This window comes from Cloeon dipterum, chromosome 2, assembly GCF_949628265.1.
Source record: "Cloeon dipterum chromosome 2, ieCloDipt1.1, whole genome shotgun sequence".
NCBI lineage: Eukaryota > Metazoa > Arthropoda > Insecta > Ephemeroptera > Baetidae > Cloeon > Cloeon dipterum.
This window is the reverse complement of record NC_088787.1, coordinates 23232931-23252123: the sequence shown is the minus strand read 5'-3', so window position 1 is coordinate 23252123 and position 19193 is coordinate 23232931. Positions and strand designations below refer to the sequence as shown.

The 19193-nt window shown below is 39.4% G+C and overlaps 1 protein-coding gene across 1 annotated transcript; it reads right to left on the bottom strand.

Moving 5' to 3' along the window:
- Positions 1 to 9633: 9633 nt before the first annotated feature.
- LOC135936383 (uncharacterized) lies at positions 9634 to 10977 on the bottom strand. Its single transcript, XM_065479177.1, has 4 exons — positions 10888 to 10977; positions 10601 to 10825; positions 10164 to 10451; positions 9634 to 9820 (listed from the first exon to the last, which is right to left on the bottom strand). Exons 1-4 carry the CDS (start codon positions 10927 to 10929, stop codon positions 9659 to 9661), a joined length of 717 nt encoding a protein of 238 aa, XP_065335249.1. The 5' UTR covers positions 10930 to 10977; the 3' UTR covers positions 9634 to 9658.
- Positions 10978 to 19193: the final 8216 nt, after the last annotated feature.

The following is a 19193-nucleotide window of genomic DNA, read 5'->3' as shown; positions in this document are numbered from 1 at the left end:
TTTTATTTTTGAAAGAACAGACGAAAAAATACGACACACATCACTGTCTTCGATGATTTTTCCGATCTTTCACACGTTTGTTGAATTGACTTTTCTAATAATTGAAAATATTGAGAAACAATTTTAAAAGAATAAATTTGTATTTCTGGAAGCAAAATCTTTTAAGTGTGTTCTATTTTTAAAACGACGAGGTGATTCCCTAGCTATTTCTGTTGAATTTTTAACGATTCACTGTTCATAATCCAAATTACGGCTACTGGCTACATCTTTAAATTTGTGCTCTCTCAATTTTACGTTTTATTTTTATTATTCTTGCAGGATAAAATCTTAAACACGGCATCTTTTCCTTGAACGACAACAAAACTAAAAATAGCTTATTTTCTTTCCGTGGAGACTGAACTAAAAGAAGCCATTTGTTGGTGACAGCAACCACATTGTATCTTATTCAAATTTTCTCTTGCTGGAATCTTGTATTTGGCCGATGGTGCGGGTTTGAAAGCTAGTATACGGTGGCGAGCATCGATTTTCAATCAAGCAGCGGATGGATGCCCGAGACAGAGCACAATTAGACGGTTCTAATGGCGGAGGCATCTTCTTCTTCTTCTTCTCCACGGGAAAGAGCGAGAGAGAGACGTACCCGCGCGGTGAGGGAGGAGAGTGACCCAAGCTGGCGTTATTTCTCTCCGGCAGATCCCTTTCAGATATGCATTGGATGCGCGTCGGCCAGGCTATTACGAGACTCAAAGGACACCCGAGATGGAAAATAAAAACTCCATTAACCGGCCTATTCATCTAGATTTTTCGCTCAGGATGCGACGCACGTCCACTCGGACAACTCACCTAGGTCCAGAAATCCAATTTGCAAAACGTGTTCGACTTTTGGCGAGTTGCCGCCGCCTGCTCGGCAAGCCAAGCACGTTGGTGACACAGTTTCTTGTTTTTCTCCTTTGTTAATTCGCCGTAGACGGCCGCTTGCATCTCAATTAAACTTGTTTTGCCAACTTTTGACACACCTGCACCCATTTGTCTTGCGAAAATAGGAAAAGTTAGTCGGTGGGACCAAAGACGCCGAGAAACTTATGTTCAGGTGTTGAGCAAAATTGCGTACGTGTGCAAAAAACTAAAACAATGGTGATATCAGGTCTCACGCAGAAATAAATTGTGGGCCTATGGATGAAATATTTCACACAAAAACTACTAAACTTTGGAAATAATAAGAGATTGTGGATGTCGTAATGTGCATTAAGTATTCCACCAAGTTTTCTGCACGAATCCGGTCAGTGAAGGATACACAGTTTTTTTAATCAAGAGTAAAATTATTCCTATGGTATTTTCTTTATTGCATTACATTTTTTTTTGGAGAAAAATTCAGGCTCTTGCAAACTCTGTCTGGAACTGCCACCAATAAATGCAGTAATAATTCGTCAAAACGTTTATACTCAAAAAATATAAATAAAATAGGAAATGCCCTCAATCTACAATAATGGTAACATTCTACTGAAGAAGCCACTAGAGGAATGTTCCATTGTTGAAATGAAAACCGGAAATTGAATTTCCTCATTGCCAAGAGCGTGAATTTTTATTTCGCGACTCAATATCCGGTTTTCATTTCAACAATATTAATGTACAGAACGTGGTACAAATGATTTTGACTTCCGTGTAGTGAAATATTGGAACGAAATGCCACATATACTCAAATCCTGTTCAACTGTACAGTTCCCTCACTTTGCAGCGCGCATGTGTTCGCAAATTTTTGTACGTCTAGTTTAGGCCAATTTCGACATTGCTCGCAAGAGCAAGGTTTTATCAAGTTGTTTGCCAGGAACGGTGCGTTTTCTCACTTTTTTATATATAATTCTGACTTTTCTTATTGATGTATTTGTATATTGTAATGTAAGAATAAACAACTATAATAATAATTTATTTGTCCGACAAAAAGGTTTTTCACTTGGAATAGATACGAGATCCAGAGTCAAACAGGTCTTCCATAAAAAGTCGATCCGGCCAGATTTCTGTCCTTCCAAGAATTGAGTGCTATCCCGACGAGATTAAACGAAGAAAAAATAATGCCGCCGATAGATTCCACGCCGGGTGCGATTTGCCACGATCTACTGAGCAACTTACTGATGTTACTTCTTGTCAACTCGACCTGTCAAGTTCAACGGCAAGCTTCTTACTGTCGTCATTTGCAAACAAGCAAAAAAGCTCATGCTTCTCCTCCATATCTGAACGAACTTGTTTTCAAAACAAGCCCCAAAGAAGTTGTGGAAAATACATCAGAATATTTCTTGCTTCTAAGAATTAAATTGAGTTTTTTTTAACTTTCAAGCATTTCTTTCCAAAACGTTCCATTTTTCAGAGCAGTCCTGTCAAGCTGTATTGAATGGAGATATTATAACATACACTGCTGTCGTGAGAGTACGCCGTCCGAGCTGAAATATTGGACAGTGGACGTCGCGTAAAACACCTGCCCGACGAGATAAGCAAAGCACTCAATCATACGCGGCGGGTGCGTATGCTTTGCGTTGGACAGGCGCGTCGAACAGGTTGCCTAACAAATCGAACACAGGAGTAAAAGCATTCTGCCCGCATTGTTTACTGGCTGCCGCCGGCGGCAAAATGCTGGTAGCGTTAAACAATGGGCTTTGATCAGTCTTCTGCGCGATTGTAAATTCAATAACGCAACGTTATTAGCGAAAACAGAGCATGACAAAGTGAAAAAACATTTCATAATGTGGGAAAAATGAGGAGTAAGAGTCGGTAAATGGACATCGGGCTAATTTAGAAATTATGCACTTCAAATTGTCCTTAAAAATAATTAATATCAGGACATTTGAACATAATTGTGAGATTTTTCAAAAAAAGTGCTAAATTTTGAAATTAAACACGTGTTAATTGGGCTGAAACGATGTCTCGAAAGAACGTCTATAACCGACTAAATTGCTCCAAAAAAGCGTCTAAAAATGTTCAACTATTTTGGCGAGAAAAGTTTAACAGCCCTGTTATTAGTTGGTTGCGAACCGCTGGATATTTTTCCAAGAATTGATTTCACAGAAATAAATTTCACAAAACCGTCGGTAAACTTAGAAAACCTCAATAAATATGAAATGGTATTAAGGACATTTAATTTATTTAAATAAAAAAATTTGCTCCCAACAATAGGAAAGTTTCAACATCCTTGCAATAGGGATCATCACTATCCTTTGAATATGGAGCAATTTACGGTCGATATCAAGTAGCAGAGCTGGCAGATTGTGTACGTGAAGCACTCAAGATATCACTCGGCGCGTTAAAACGCGGCGCGCGGCTTGTAATTCAAGTGAAAACAACCTGCGAATTCGCGCCTCTGCCTGCCAATAAAAGGCCCGAATGCATTAAGAGATATATGAGCGTGTTTGCTCGCTCGGCTGAGGCAACCCGGGAACTGAGAGAGAGAGAGAGAGAGAGAGAGAGAGAGAGAGAGAGAGAGAGAGAGAGAGAGAGAGAGAGAGAGAGAGGAAGCGAGAGATGTTGGCGGACAGATAGCACGGTGTGTGGCCGCAACGAATCATGTAATTGGATTCTGCGGCTAAATTATACTCAGCGCAAACACTCTGCAGCCTCTCCTCTAGTTCCTACTTAAGGCTGCGCTGCTGACGAACACGTGCCGCAATCGAGGAATAATGTTACCCGCTTTTCTTCGCTTCCGCAGCCACACATATTTTCTCTCTAGATTAGGGAGCACGGAGCATTCGCAGAATGAAAGGAAATGGGAAAAAATGCAATTCCAAATCATGATGCTACCTGAAACCGGAAAAAATCCAGCTTTATTTTAACGATTTGAACATTGCCCAGATAAATTTGGAACAAGGCTAATGACTGCCTGAATGGATGCAGGAATGTAAAATTTAGAAATTGATTAAAGAGGTATATACATAACTTTGAATGACTCTGCTTCTATATAATGCGTTAATATTTTGAAATATTAATTTAATTGTTTTACAGTGTTGAATTGATGTGCTGGGTAGAATTTTGTTGTTATTATCTCTCGTTACTAATGAATATTGCGAGTTATTATTTCAATTTCCTGGTCATACAATCTTGGAAAAATATTGTACACTCATCATCAAATTCTTATCTATATATGATTATCAATTTTCAAGTGCAGACAGTAAAGATGAAAGTTAAAAGATTAATTAAATTAATTTTCCATCTTGGCTTTGCCCTCACCCAGAAAACAACAAGTATGCCAAATTTTTTATAAAGGAAAACGTCAGATTCTGGTTGATTGATGTGCATCAGGGGCCAGATTCGCGCAGGTAAGGCCTCGGCTGGGATAAGGAGAGTACTCTCCTTAGGCTGGTATACGGCGCTTTTTTTAAGAAAAGAATTATTTTGAAAACCACAGAAGTCCAGCCAATACCGGAGAATTTACGGCTGGTGCTTGTTCTACTGCACAAGGCAGCACAATTATTGTACATTCATGTGCAAATTACATGCAATCAAGCGAGTTTTCGACAGTATTTTTTTTTTGCTCTTTTTGACCCTGTCCGTCCGAGGACCGGGAAGGGCGCGCACTGCACTAGCACGAATGCTGAAACCCGGGTCCCAATAACACCGCGAACGGATAACATGGGCGCACCAGGCCGCACAGGGACCCAGCCCACTGAAGGGCCACTTGACTCCGCACCGAGGACTGCATTGAAACGCTAGACATTTGTCCCGTGAAGCCAAATCACGCATGCTGGAAAGGCGCAAACCAGCAAGTAGCGAGTCGGCGCCGGTGCGCCTCCCAGCCCGTTGAGCAAATTGAGCATTTCGAGTCACTAAACTAACCACTTTTTGCCATCTCTGACATTGGGTAGCCAGTATTAGATCTCCAAACTGCTCGAATACCTCCCATTGCTTTGACACTCCTGAGAGTGCCTTAACAATGCGAGCCAACGGGCTGGTTTATGCGCGAATTTTGATATGATGTGCATTTCATCAATTGATTGCACCGACCGGATCGGTAAAACACACGCGCGACACTCGCACGGAAAGCAAATGAAAGAGCTCTCGGCTCCCCACATTCCGACGCTATCTTGGATCTGACGGGCGGGAACCAATTTCAACGCACACCTGGCTACCTGCGGTACTAAACACAAGTTTCAAGACAAAAAAAACGGATTGATTTAAAACTTTTCGGATTCAGTCAAAAACAAGTTTGGGCAAGCTCTGATTTCATTTACGAAGTCGTTCGGTCAAACTCGGGTTGTGGTAATTTAGGCCCATTTTTTAATTACTTCTTTGCCTGATGAAAGTATTCGCAGCTCCCAACAAAGCTACCCCGTTCCCATTGCTAAAGGTCCTATTCAGTTGGATTTCTCACAACCAGCAGGGTCGAGTCTCCTTGATCCAGCCGGTCATCCGAGAGAATAAGAATTTCATGAGAGCGACGGCAGCTTTTCTCTGCTGCTCCCAACGAAATTGTGCACGCATCGGAAAAATTCCACTTCCCTCGCACGTTGCATCGGAAAAAGTTAGTGGAGCGCGCGGAATACATTTCGGGCCACATGTCGTCAGAGACGGGCAACTTTTATAAATAAGGCGCATAAATCCGGCGGTCGCGAGCGCGCTGCAGGCACATATTTCAACGCCACTGAAAAAAGGCCGGACAATGGTTGTGGCCAGGGAAGCACGTTTCACCAGCTATGAGATGGACTGACGCAACGCCCCCAGCGAATTCTTTCGCAGAATTCATTTTCGGAGCAAGAATTTGACATGCATACTGCACCAAATGAATATGATGATAAACCCCTCATTTCAAAGGAATTCATGAAGCAGATCAAACTTTTCATCATCGGCTGGTATTTACTCAACTACATCACGAATATTTCTAAATTGCATGATGTTCATTTTCAAACAATTTGAAATCAAACATTATTAACCATTCAACTGACTCCTCCAACAATGTTTTCTTTACTTGTTCAAAGAGTAAAATTGCATAATCATTTGCCCAAGGGGGATTAAAAAAAACTAGAACTCGCGAGAATGTACACAAAATGATAATGTACGATATTAGTACGTTTGATACGATGAATAGACTCAATTTTTAATCTCTGACTCGAAAAGAGTAAAACACACAATTGTAGATAGTTAAAACGCTATCTGGTTGAACGATTTCTGTGACAAAAGTGTGTTTGTTTGTTATCGTCCTCTAATCACGAATACAAAAGACCAAAATTTCCATGTTGTGTAACAATATACCCAACCATGAAAAATATTAATTAGAGACTGTTATCAATGTCTGATTGCAATTCATAATTTTACAGAGATTCCGTAATACTATTCCGCTCAATATTGAGAGCTCAATACTGCTCGCAATATTGAGCACATGCTTTGCGTGCACGTTGCAAATGTGTGTGAATCTGAGCGATGTTTGGGGGTCGAGTGAGGGCTGATATGCGCGTTCGTTTGATTCTCTTTCATTGCAATGACGAGCCCATTCGGATTTGGAAGGATTTCGAAAGCTTTCCAACCCCTTACCTTGCTGGTTTGCACCTTTCCAGCATGCGTGGATTAATTTCATGGGACGAATGTCTAGCGTTTCAATAAAAGACCCCGGTGCAAAGGCGGTGTCACGAGCTGGTCCTTTTCTGGACTGGACATCCTCTAATGAGGCCCGTACGCTCATGTCATTCGTTCGCGATGTCATTGGGGCACGGAGTTTTCGCGAGTTGTTCTCTGTCAGGAGTTCACCCATCTCGAAAGAGGTGAACTGATTTAAAAAAGGCACAAGCATCTCAAATCCAAACAAATATAGATAACTTTATTTCCAAACAAAAATTACTCGTTAAGGTATCTCCGTTCATTTTGCTATTGATTTGTCAGGTCTATAAATCATTATATAGTTTTGAACGACCTTGCCGTTTTTGGAAAATGAAGTATAGGTCCTGAAAAAACAATGACCTGATTTACTTATTAGTAAAACGTTTGCATAATTGGTGATTTTTATGATTGCATCAGGTTAGCAGCAAAGCCTGCCTTATAAAACAGTTTTCTTTTACCTAGACAGAGTAATTATTAGACTGCTAATTTATTATTACAGGCCATTTGTAGAAGTCTGATGTCAGTTTACGTATTTTCCCAAAGTTTGTTATTTCACCGCAAAATTGCTGCCTGGTTCAGTTTTTCAATCAATAAATCAATAAATTTGAGACACAAATTATCTTATTTAATTGTGGGAATCTTTGCATTGAGAAATGTTAACTTCATCTAAGAGCAATTAATCCCACTTGGAAGTTGAAAATAACGAGCGCAGAAGCGTGCAGGAGCAAACTCTATGGGAAAGTTCACAAAGCAGTTGAAGTCAGCAATTATGAAGAGGAGACAATCCGGTCTCTGCAAAGAAAACGCAGCTGGCTTTTCTTTGGAGACGCTCGCTGGACGAACAATCAAACAGACAAATCCTCTTATCGTCTCCTGAAATTAATCGGGTCTTCGTGAAACTTTTAACAGGGCCTTAGCTTTCTCAAGTGTGTTTTAATTTGTCAGTGGTCGGCGTACGTTCATGATTTAATTTTTACCCTATGAGTGCAAAACTTCAAAGTAAAGAAAGGGAAAATCTGCCACTCCTTCGCCTCTTTATCTTTTCGACGTTTGGAGGGAGATAATGACACACGCTGTGAGTGTTTAGTCTGTAATTTGTGCGCCCAAAAGTTGGCCCCTGAAGGAAACTGCGTCGCTTTACAACAAAGAGGCGTGTTCCAGATAGCGAACCAAAAATATAGTGCGTGTGTGTGTGTGTGAGAGAGAGAGAGAGAGAGAGAGAGAGAGAGAGAGAGCTGCCTAGATGGCGTGCGTAGGGATATCTCAGCCTCACGTCTCTTAAGCCTCTTTTGCATTAACTCTTCAATTACTCTTGACACCGAAGATTAAAGACTGCTAATCGAGGCTCTAAGCACCCTTAATAACATATTTTAATTCACAAACTCGGCTGCGGAGAAGTACGATAAAAAGGTTCTAAACATTAACAGCGATTAAATTCTCCAGCATTTAATAATAGTTGCAAAGGAATTAGCGCGTTAATAGTAATTTAAAATGTCTCACTTTGAACTTGTTAAAGAAATAGTGTTATTCGCAACATATACAATTGGATTGAAGAGAGCTCTACAAGGCTGATGCAATATCAATTAGTTGAGCACTTGAACAACAGCAACTTGATCGTTTGCTGTTCGAAGCCGTTGAACCCCAGCAGCAATTATTACTGTTGGCACGGCCGTTTTCTCATCAGTAGGCAAATTGCTATTTTCGCTCTGCATGCAGGTGGCAAATAGAGACTACCATCAACTGCATTAGTCAATTAGCCTTTTGCGATGACGCTGCACTACAAAAGCGCTTCAAGCGAAATGCTATAAACCAATCACTGGAACGGTCTCGTCGATCTCGGTCAGTATCTGTCTGCGCCCTTTGACATCCAAAAAATCTTATAGTTAACAGCGAGTGGGGTGAACTATATCTATGGGCTTCATTTCACACCTGGATTTAAAGAGCCGATGATTTTAACTTGGTGCAATGGAGTAATATTGAAATATTGATTTGAGTAAGCTTTTCAGTTTTCCTTTTTTAATTAAAACTTCGATCATCTCGCAATTCAATTATTAAATTTCGCAATTTCCAACCGATCAAAAGAGCTCTCCTGCTCTCTGCATAATAACAAACTACGTTGGAGGCAAAGTCCTTAATCCTTTTACAGCACAAAATTACACCGCACACAATTTTGCATACCCAGGCCGAGGCTGCTCCATTATTTGGCCGGAATGCGCTGCTGACAAAGCCCAGCGTCCTTGTGTGTATAAATTCAGGCGTGTAACACCATCAGCTCTGGCGTACGAACATTATACTCGAAGGCTGCTCCAGTCTGATATCCTGCTCCTGCAGACACACATTTCGAGATAATAATGCTCTTCCGCCGGATTACACGTGCTGCGCTGCTGGTGCCGCCGTCGAGAACGCACGCCGCGAAATTGCCTCTTGCTGCCTGCACTTTTAATGAAAAGCACCCATTCTTCTCGGATTAATCCACTTTCGCAGGAGAACGCGGAGATGGGATTAGGCAAGAACTTTTTTCATTTGAATTACGGAAACAAAGCCACTCGTTAAATGATAGTAATTGCGGCTCATGCTCATGCGCGCGTCTCTTATATGCAAAATAAAAGTACTCTTGAATATTATCATCATTAGCGGACTCATTATACGCAATGAGAGTGCAGACACAGTGGCGATGAACGTCCCTGAGGGACAGACCTAGTGTTGGAACTTTCTTTTGATATTTCCCAGCGGCTCGTGAAAAGCGTTATGCAACAACGGGCGCATTTATTCAATTATTCACTCGCTTAGCGAGGAAGCAAAACCTTTCCCATTTTGCGGCTTCCTCCAGTTCAGCGTTTTCACGCGAAATTAGATCCGCTGTGGCAGGAAAACAAGCCTGTGCAGCAAGTGACCCGGGAACCCTGCCCAGGCACAATTAATTGCTCGCTTTTTGCTGTTCTTCTTTGGTTTCGATCCCATACACAAATACAAACAATCCCCCTGGCTTGATTTCATTGAAGGTTGAAATCCCTCTAGTGCAACAACAGCTGCCAAGCGGAACGAGGAAAGGAAAGAAAATGCTTTTGGTTCACCCACTGCAATTTTATTATAGTGGCACTTGGTCAATCACAGCTTGCAATGCCTGCAGAGCAAGATCTCCCCGGAACTCATAGACGATGTTGGAGTTTTCGATACCGAAATTTTGATCGTATAGAATGTTGATGACGGTCTGAAGTCCAACCAAGATGTCAACTACCGGTGTTCCACTCTACAATTCACAATTTGAAAACCACAATGATAAATTATTGTAATTAAAAAGGAAAAATCTAAACTATAACTTAAATCAAAAGGACCTTGAACTGTTCAGAGAATCAAACTAAGCAAAAGAACAGTGAGGTAGCGATTGCTCTGATAGCCTTTCTTGCATTCATTACAGTGGATATGAAGAGAATGATCTTTTTTTAAATTTACAAATTCTAAAATTAATCATAGATTTCATACTTTACTAAATGTGAATTCAGAGTTTTGTTAACCGTATTCTTTTCGTTTCTTACGTTAGTTCAAGCTCAACTCTAGTTTTTAAAATCATGTTTGAAAGAAAAAAAACTTACCAATCCGTCAATTGCACTTCTAATTTGTGAGTCAACGTCGATGAAAATACTTGGCACCGTCATGCCCATCACAAGAAGCTGACCCTTTGAGTCCTGGAAGGTTGAGTTGAGCAGGAGTGTCGACTCGTCCAGAGAAACCAGGTTGGACTGAAGCACGGAGTTCGTTGCAATAATTTGGGATCCAACTCCAGCCAAGACCGAAACGCCGCTGGAAGCTATTAAGCTGGATGCGTCTTTCACGCCGTTTGCCATCACTGCAGTCAAAACGGCCACTATCTCGCCAGAAAGCTGCATACGCACGTTTAAATTGGTAAAATCAACGAGATTTTTTCTCTATTGAATGAAAAATTTGTTGTTGGGATTTCCGATTGGTAGATTAAAATTTGACATATTTTCCTATTCAGAACAAACAATTCAGATTTTTTAAGACAATATACCTCAGGAATAAGTTGCAAGTTTCGTTCGATTTCACCGTAGGTGTTTCTGATTGAGATATCTATTTCATCCTGGAAAACTTTCAAAACTCCAGTGTACCGATCCACTTCCAAGTCGAAATTTTTTAAAGCCACTCCAGCAGCGCTAATGTCATCGTTTAGGTCGCGTGTCGATGGCAGGTTAGTGCCGGAATTCGATTCAGCGAGTGCCACGTGCGCTGTTAGGACCTAAATCCACCCTCGAAGATTCTAGTTAGCATCTACAAGAGAATTACCAATGAAATGGATACCTGAACGGCCAAGAGGAGAGCTAGTCCAGCGATCTGCTTCATTTTGAACTCACCAACTGATAAGAGAGCGAATAAAAAAACGGACCGAACAGTTCCACACCGAAATTATAATCAATTTAAAAGCCAGTGATATAAAACTGATAAGAAGTGATAAAAAAGAAAAGAGATAATAATTTAAAATAGACATCTGTCTCCAAAGCTCGCTACATAATATACTGACAAGATTTATGAATTTTTATAAGAGATCCTGCAGATCGTAAAGATCTCCTATTTTCATTTAAAGGTTTTTTTACGAAAATAAATATACCAATTTTCAATTCATTCAGATAACACTTTTACTTCGTCACTTATGCAATCACAGTCTACAGTGCATTGTTAACTAGAGAAGCTCTAAATTCGTACAGGACCTGATCGTCTTCAATTTTTCGATAATAGTCGTTCAGAGAACTTTGAATTACTTGCAACGCAATGTATACATCCGTCACTGGTTGGCCAACCTAAACAATGGATTTAAAACAAATATTAAGGAAAATATGAATTGAGCTTAACGAGGGTTAAAAACTAAATTCTCCTTTTTCTAAGGATGTAAAGAAGAGAGTATTTCTTCCATTTCTTTACCCCAATTGCAAAACGCATGGGAGCGACGGATAAAATGTGTTTTTTCTCATATAGTTTTTACTGTAAGATCTGAATTTTTTAATTTGTGACGCCCAACAATAACTTGAATTTTTATACTTGGCGTGAGTGTTTTGAGTAAAATAGTGTAACGTATATTTTGGTGGATAATAGACAAATAAATATTAAGTTTACATTCTCAAAAATAGATATAAAAAAAATCACATAAAAATGTTAGCAAACCTGTCCGATGATGGCATTTAGAATCTCCTCGTTGGCCTCAGTGAACAGACGCGGTACGAAAGCGTGTCTGCTTTCACAACTCAAATTATGACAGTTTTTGATCTGGTCACCTGATAAACTTAATTTGCATGATTAAAAATGGCAAAAGATATTTTGAAAGAGCAATGATTGACAGCAGTTTTACAGTGTCACGTCGGGGTAGCATAAATGCGTGATTGTTTCGGGGCAAATGCGGGTTGCGCGCATCAGCAGAGCCTGCTGTTATATGGTCATTATAATGTGGAAATTGGAGCTGGAAGCTGTTGTCTCGCCATCGGCAGAGCAATTTTATGCTTGCGTGTCTATTTGCGCGACAGAATTGCATGCATCGCTGCTTGTTTGGATAAATAAATTAATCTAGGCGCGAGAGAGATACATAAGCGAGGGAGAGTGAGGAAGACGATTAATTAGGAAAGCGCGCGAGGCCAGAGAGTCAAGAGGGATGATTCAATTTCGGTCTAACCTAATATTCGGCAGGCAGCGATTAATTGACACACGTTAATTAGGCGCGGCATAGTCAACAATAGGCGCAATCAGGCCGTCAGTCTCGACGGAACAGCGAGTTTCTCGTAGCTTGCAAGTTCAAACGGGAGCAGCTTTTGAAAATATGCCGCAAAAATCGAAAAGAACTGAGAATTTATGTATTCGAAGCAACACTGTTATTGATAATTAGAAACATAACTTAAAATTTAGCGACTGCGCCAAAATCGATGGACAAATTTTAAGTGCATTTTGTTTATATTAGTTATTGTCCAATCTCCCTTCATGTAAGATCGGATTGGCAGTCTCAACCCTCGAAACCAGAGGCAAATGTAAAAAAAGTAATAATATAGAACTTCAATTGAACAAGCTAACCAAAATTAAAAAATTCCAAGCTTGGTGAAATTAGTTTTCCATTTCATGCAACGCTTCAATTAAACAGGTTTAAGCGCTGACTTGTTTTTAACGAGCAGAACGAAATAATAAATCCAATGAAGCAAACGGCTGAAATTGAGGCTGATAAAACTTGTCTGCAATTTGATCAACCGCATTGGGAACATTTAATTAATTCACCTGCGTTCTACACTCATGAATAAACATCAAACGAACTCGATTTGAATTCCCATAAAGCAGCACAGAGTGCCAGGTTCGTGCGGAAAAATATAAAAAACGGGGGCGCACAGCACCGATCGCAGCGAGGCGCCGATTGTTTGCCGAGATTCAGCGCAAATAAGCGGCGGCGGCAACGGCGTTTTTCACTTTGTCACGTTCGCACACGTGAGCAGGGAAAAGCGGCACGTTCCGCCGAATACGGAATATTTGCAGGCTCGTTAGAGGCGCGGAACGAGTTCTCAGTTAGAGGCATCAGGTCAACTTCGCCGCTGGAAAGTCTGTTTTTGCGCCGCACCGGCTGTTGATAAATTGCGGCGCGATGACACGGCTCGGGAATATAGCGGCAGCCACTTATTTGGCGCGGCGATGAGGAAAAAATTGATCCGCCGCCGCCGTGCGATCTTTGCCGCCATCCATCATCTTGAGTGGTCGCTTTTTCGCACTTGCCTCTTTGACCCGACCCGGCAATTAATTTATAGCCAAAGCAGCCCGGCACTTCCGTAAATGAGGAGAAAAAATTGCACAAAAATACTGGTATATAAATTCAACGAAAGTAAAAGTTTTGTTTGATAGAAAATTAAAATATATAACAATTCTTTTAGAGTGTTAGATTGAAAAAATAACTTATTTTATTGCTTGATGACATGTTTTGTTGTTGAGCTGATCGCCATAATTTAAATCTGATTGCTTTAAGCCCAACAATTTACTAAAATTCAATTCAATCATTTTTATTAAACACTATTTTGTGTACAACGAATATAATATTAACTATATAGGTCAATTTATTTAGCTGGGCATTTTCCAGCTTGTGTCAGATCTTGTTTTTATCACAACTAAGAAAATGGTAAAAGTCTATGCTCTTAGCACAAAGTTTACACACACAGGCAGGTAGAGCTTCGCTATGAAATTCAGTTAATTTACACAGCAAAAAGTGGAAGCCGTGACAGGCATGACGTGTTAGCGTTTGTCTGTTCGCGTAACACATGGCTTTCCACCTCTGGTCAACCATCGCGGGCGTGTCGAAAACCCCCGGTTCTATCCGGAAAATCTTGAGCTACTGATTTTGGATAAATTTACTGTAATTTTCAGTGAGAGAAAGAGAGAATCTAGCAGCTAAATCCTCAGTTAAGAAGCTAGCGTCGGCCAGTTTGTAGGACAGTCTTGATTTAATATATTGCCAAAATTAAATTAAAATATGTTTTACATAATTTTCCCCTCGCTTTAGTAATTTTTCTCCTGCGGTTGCGTCCTCTATAGCTCTTTAGAGGTTCTCCTGGAAACTATGCAACTTGTGCCATCTGCAGAGCGGGTGTGGAGTAACTTTTCCGATTTTCCGATCATGCGCTTGGTGCTGACACCTTGAAGGAACGTTGTAAACAACCCAAACATATCCAATTTTGCACTGCAATTTTGTCTTTACTTAACTGCTGGATAGATCTTTGTAGGGCCTTCTATATCAAAGTTAAGGAGTATATCGTTACATCAATTTATATTTCTCTTAGTAGCAAAAATCTCTATTTGCAAAATATTTAGAAATGTAAAAATAATGAAATGTTCAAATAATGTTTGTTTTTAAAATATTAGGCTACTGCACTGTTTCAAACAAATGTAAATCATGGCAATATATTTTATCTGTAATTTCAAAATTAATGATAAGGGAGATTTCGCAAACAAATGGATCGTGCGGCGAGACACGTATGTGATTTACAAAACAAATGTTGATCCTTTTTTCCGTCCCCATATACGTGGAAAACTTGACATTTGATAAGTGGGTGATTGCTCCGAACATTGTCTATACTGATCTAAAATCTCTGCCTCGGCGGAAAAAATATAAGCGGCGGCGCAGTGCTCAAAACCAAAATTCTACCAAGAATGGCACGTCTTCTCTTCTCTTTCTTACTAGCCGCTATATGCCTATACGTGGCTCAGGTAAATATTCCTCCCCTTGTTTAGATCATATTTTATACAGATCAAATACGAAATCAGAGTGTAGAGCATGTGTCTGTTTTCAGGCGGATCTAAATGCTGATATTTCGCTAGTACTGTTTGCCCTTTCTTGCTATGTATGACCTAATAATTTATATCTTATTGTATTTTATTGTATATGACTAGAGCAAGAATAAACAAGAATATAATATATATATATATATATATATATATATATATATATATATATATATATATATATATATATATATCGATGCGACAAAAACAAATGTTACTTATTTGGGTCTGGACACCGCTGAATACTCGATGGCCCTCGATCTGTATCAAGCAGAAATTTTGCAATTTGCAAAACTTTTCCTCCTGATTGAAACTTAAACGTATAATTTATCTATATTTTATCAATATTCCCAATTATTTACATCGCTTAAAGTTTTCAAGATCAATTTTAGGTCTGCATTTCCCTATTAAATTAATAAAGTGATTTTTATTCAGAACGCCACGGAAACTTCGCTGGCTTGGTTTCACTGGAGCTCATTGAGAGATGTCTTCATACGTTTAGACGTTACGCTAACCGATGAGCACGTTCTCTTTACAGGAGTGACAAAACATTGAAATCAATTGATACTGTTCTTATCCAAGTGTAATATCTTTGTCTGGGAATAAATTTTGTAATAATGTTGAGTATCATATTACTGTGTATTCTGTTTATTTCATCCAATGATTTTTCTAAGTAAATGATTACGATAAATTGTTGAAGGACTACTTATCAGATCATATGAAATACCATAACGATGAGCCATACTTTCATCAAGTCCAAGTGTGCTTTTATATGAACTGATGTAGGGCAAAAATGTGTGCATTGTTTACTTCAGTAGGTGGTATTTCGTTATTTGACCAGTTAGACTATATTCTATAAGAAACAGATTTTGCTAATTTACTCTCGAACATTTACAATGCATCACACCAATTTTCGTTGTAGATTGTTATTAATATTGACGAGAAGAAAGATTTATGTTGGTAACTCAATGGTATCAAGGGTCTCCGTCTGAAACCATTTTACTCAAAAATTTAATCTAAATAAAATTTGTTTTTAACTCGGTTCATGCGTAAGAATTGGTTTGTGAAATGACTTCTGGGTTTTGCAGTCTATATAACCATATTCCACCCCAGCGATCTATTGTGGCACGTCTCTCTCACCCAATCATGTTTATTCTGTCCTCGTAGTGAAGAACAAAACATATCTATAGTCTGTCACACAATTATTATTTAATTCAAGTGGTATATCGGAAGAAAGTATAGGAAATTACCCGAATGGCAGCTGATAGCCGATCGAATCAATGTTAAGCGGCCTTCCGTGAGCCAAGGACGCGTGCCGAGGGAGACCTGAGTGCATTATTAAAAGGAGAAGTAGTAGATTATGGGTTCGTGGTCCGAACCGAACGCAACTCACCGACGCAAATGGTAGCGCTCGACGACTCTTTGACATTTATTTGTTTCCATCTGACCTACAACATGCGACCGCACTTTGCATTTCCTTACTCAACGCACGAAAGAGCAAGCGGCTCTTCCCTTTCTGAAGTATTCTTTTCGACCGTCAAAGTGGAGTATTTCCGTAGAGACAAACACAAAATATAGAGCTGCGCAAATATTGTGTCGAAGGATTACGCGCACTGATCTGGCGGTTTGTTTGCCACGAGGATTACGCATCCGCATCATGTTCATGGTTCACGCACAGGTTGAAGAGAAAGGGGTCCTCGTATATGAAATAAAGTACGAAGAATTTTCTACTGACAGGAGATTTTACCTTGGCTACGAAAAAATAATCGTCTTATTATCAATTCTTAAGAAGAAATGTACTCTGCACAACTCTGGTGAATAATTTTATCTTAAACAAAAATTATTTTAAATATTTCGGGTCTTTTTTTGTCACGTAATATTTTTAAATAATCTGACAGATTTGTTATGAAATTCAAGTGGCGAGTCCTGTTTGCTTTCTGAAACCATGAATCATTGCTTGTTTTTGGATAGCTTAACCCACAACAAGCCGTACAATTTTGGATAAATTGGGCAGACAAGAGGAATGCGAAAAAACACAGACAAAAGCATTTCAATTTTTTTTAGATTGGACTTCTATGTTTTCAGTGTTTTCGCTTAAATTTATTCTAGTTCCTCTCGTCACGATTTAACCAATTTATCCACCGGTTTGCGGTTTGAGGAAATTACGTTTTATAGTTAAAAATTTTAACGAAATTTAAATTTAATTTGAAAAGGCAATTATATTATCATCTTCATATATGGCCAGCGCATACCATTAATAAATATTTTTTTTCGTTTACGTGTATTAAATGCAACGCACACGAACAAAAAATAAGATACCAGATGCAAAAAAGTTTGAACCAGTACAATTTTAGTTTCAAATTGATCTTTGTTATGGTTCTGCAGGGCTATTTTGCCCCACACATTTTAGGTTGTCATTAAAAAAGTAGTTGAAGAGAATAATTTCCATTATGAAAAATATGCCCGAAATTCCCTGAGTACTGCATGCGAGATATGGTTCACAAGGTTCACTTTGGCGTGTTCAGCCTGCATGATCGATTTCTTTGTCCGAGTCACGGAATGCTTAAAAAATTGAGCATCCCCTGTGAGCGTAAGGTGGTACAACATGCAAGCTTTTGGGACATCCGCCGCGCAAGGCAGACGCACGCATCCAAACTTGTCGATATTCATTTCGTCAGAGCGAATGGAAATCGCAAAAATAAAACCAAATCACGAGTGTTTTACCGAGTATAGAGGCAGTAATTATGTCCCAGTCATCTGTAAAGCAAAAAAGGCAACATTTATCAATTTATTCTTCAGCTATTTTTTTAAATCGATTTTACAATAACTGTCCAAAATATGCAATAAAAGTAAACGAATGCGTTATTTAGTTTCGTGCTCCTTCTAACTTACGCATCTTCTTAAAATATTTCCGAGCAGTTTGAGCTGATAATTATAAAAGGATTAACGCCAGGATTATGTTCAACACTCCTTAAATCTTCGAAAACTTCAAAAAACCATATAAACCGATATTCAAATCAAAATTCAATAATGAAATACTTCTGAAATATTTTGAAATTATTTTTAAATAAATTTTTCTAATTCCCTGCTTACCCTCGTGTTATTTATCCGTCAGGATGAAGCTCATAAATGAACTCATCAAGAGAGTGAGCGGTAATAAACCGTTTAGCCGCGGCCAAAATGTCCTAGTTGTCTTTCATCGGTCGACAACAAAGAATCATAACAGCCGAGCAGCATGCGAAAAGCGCGGTGAACATAATAGAGAGCACGATAATATTATAATATTCTTCACATGTTTACCTCATTTCGGCTAATGGAAAATTAATTCATCAGACGAGGATAAAAGAATGCCAAGCGTCGCGTGACCAAGTGTCGTCGCTATCCTTTTGTGGTTGGCCAGGTTTTTGCTTGCGTGGCCCGCCAATCTAGCCCGGCCGGATAATCACTCTCGCTAATTCGCCTTTTTCGCACTGTCAGACGCGTGAGCGCCGCGTTTCTAGTGCACATTCCAACGGCAGGAAGAGTTATTTCTTATTAGCAGCCACCTAGGCTTTTGCAGCGCAAACAACTCTCCCTTCGGCACTCAGACTGATTGCAGACTTGAAGAGATGAACTCCGAGCCTATTATAATTATTCTCAATTAGCTTTAATCAACTATTCACTAAGGCTCTTATCTTGAACGATAATTGGATATGGTTATGAGTTGCTTTAATCGCGAATGATTGTGGGATTAAATGTAGATTCTGGCGACCATGATGAGAAAATGTAATAATTATCAATATTGGTGTGCGGGACAAAGCTGTTTGGTTGCCAGTGAATATATCATGCGAATATGGGAGACATGTTTTTTATTTGTATTTAAAATGGTTTAGCAATTATCTGGAATTTAATAAATGATCACTGGCTGCTGAAACAATCAAATCCTCAATGCGCCGTCAAACGACTGGCCGCGCATTATGGCTGCCCCCGGGGTATCCGATCTAAAGTGTGAATGGGACTTGAAATAATAAAAAATAACCATACCATTCATAAAAAATGACGATTTCTAAAAATGCCACTGCCCACCGCAACCAAAGCGAAATGTTTACATTTGATATTCAAAGATCTGCCACCAAGGATGCACTTAGACTGGCGCATTGCTCAACAAACACCAAATTTTCATTGTTGAAATTTTCTTGAAATTCGATTATGATTGTTAAGCAGTGATTCTAACTTCTGACCTCCCTCAAGACCCTGTTTGATTAGGTTTTGTTACTGTCACGCAAAACAGCACAATCCGAACATTAAGGTGATGGCGCAGAGTAATTTAATAA

Excerpts from the sequence above, each read along its gene's own strand:
- LOC135936383 (XM_065479177.1), bottom strand. The coding sequence starts at position 10,929 with ATGAAGCAGATCGCTGGACTAGCTCTCCTCTTGGCCGTTCAG. Across the intron at positions 10,826-10,887 it reads CTCTCCTCTTGGCCGTTCAG|GTCCTAACAGCGCACGTGGC; the intron begins GTATCCATTTCA and ends GGGTGGATTTAG. Across the intron at positions 10,452-10,600 it reads ACTTGCAACTTATTCCTGAG|CTTTCTGGCGAGATAGTGGC; the intron begins GTATATTGTCTT and ends GTGCGTATGCAG.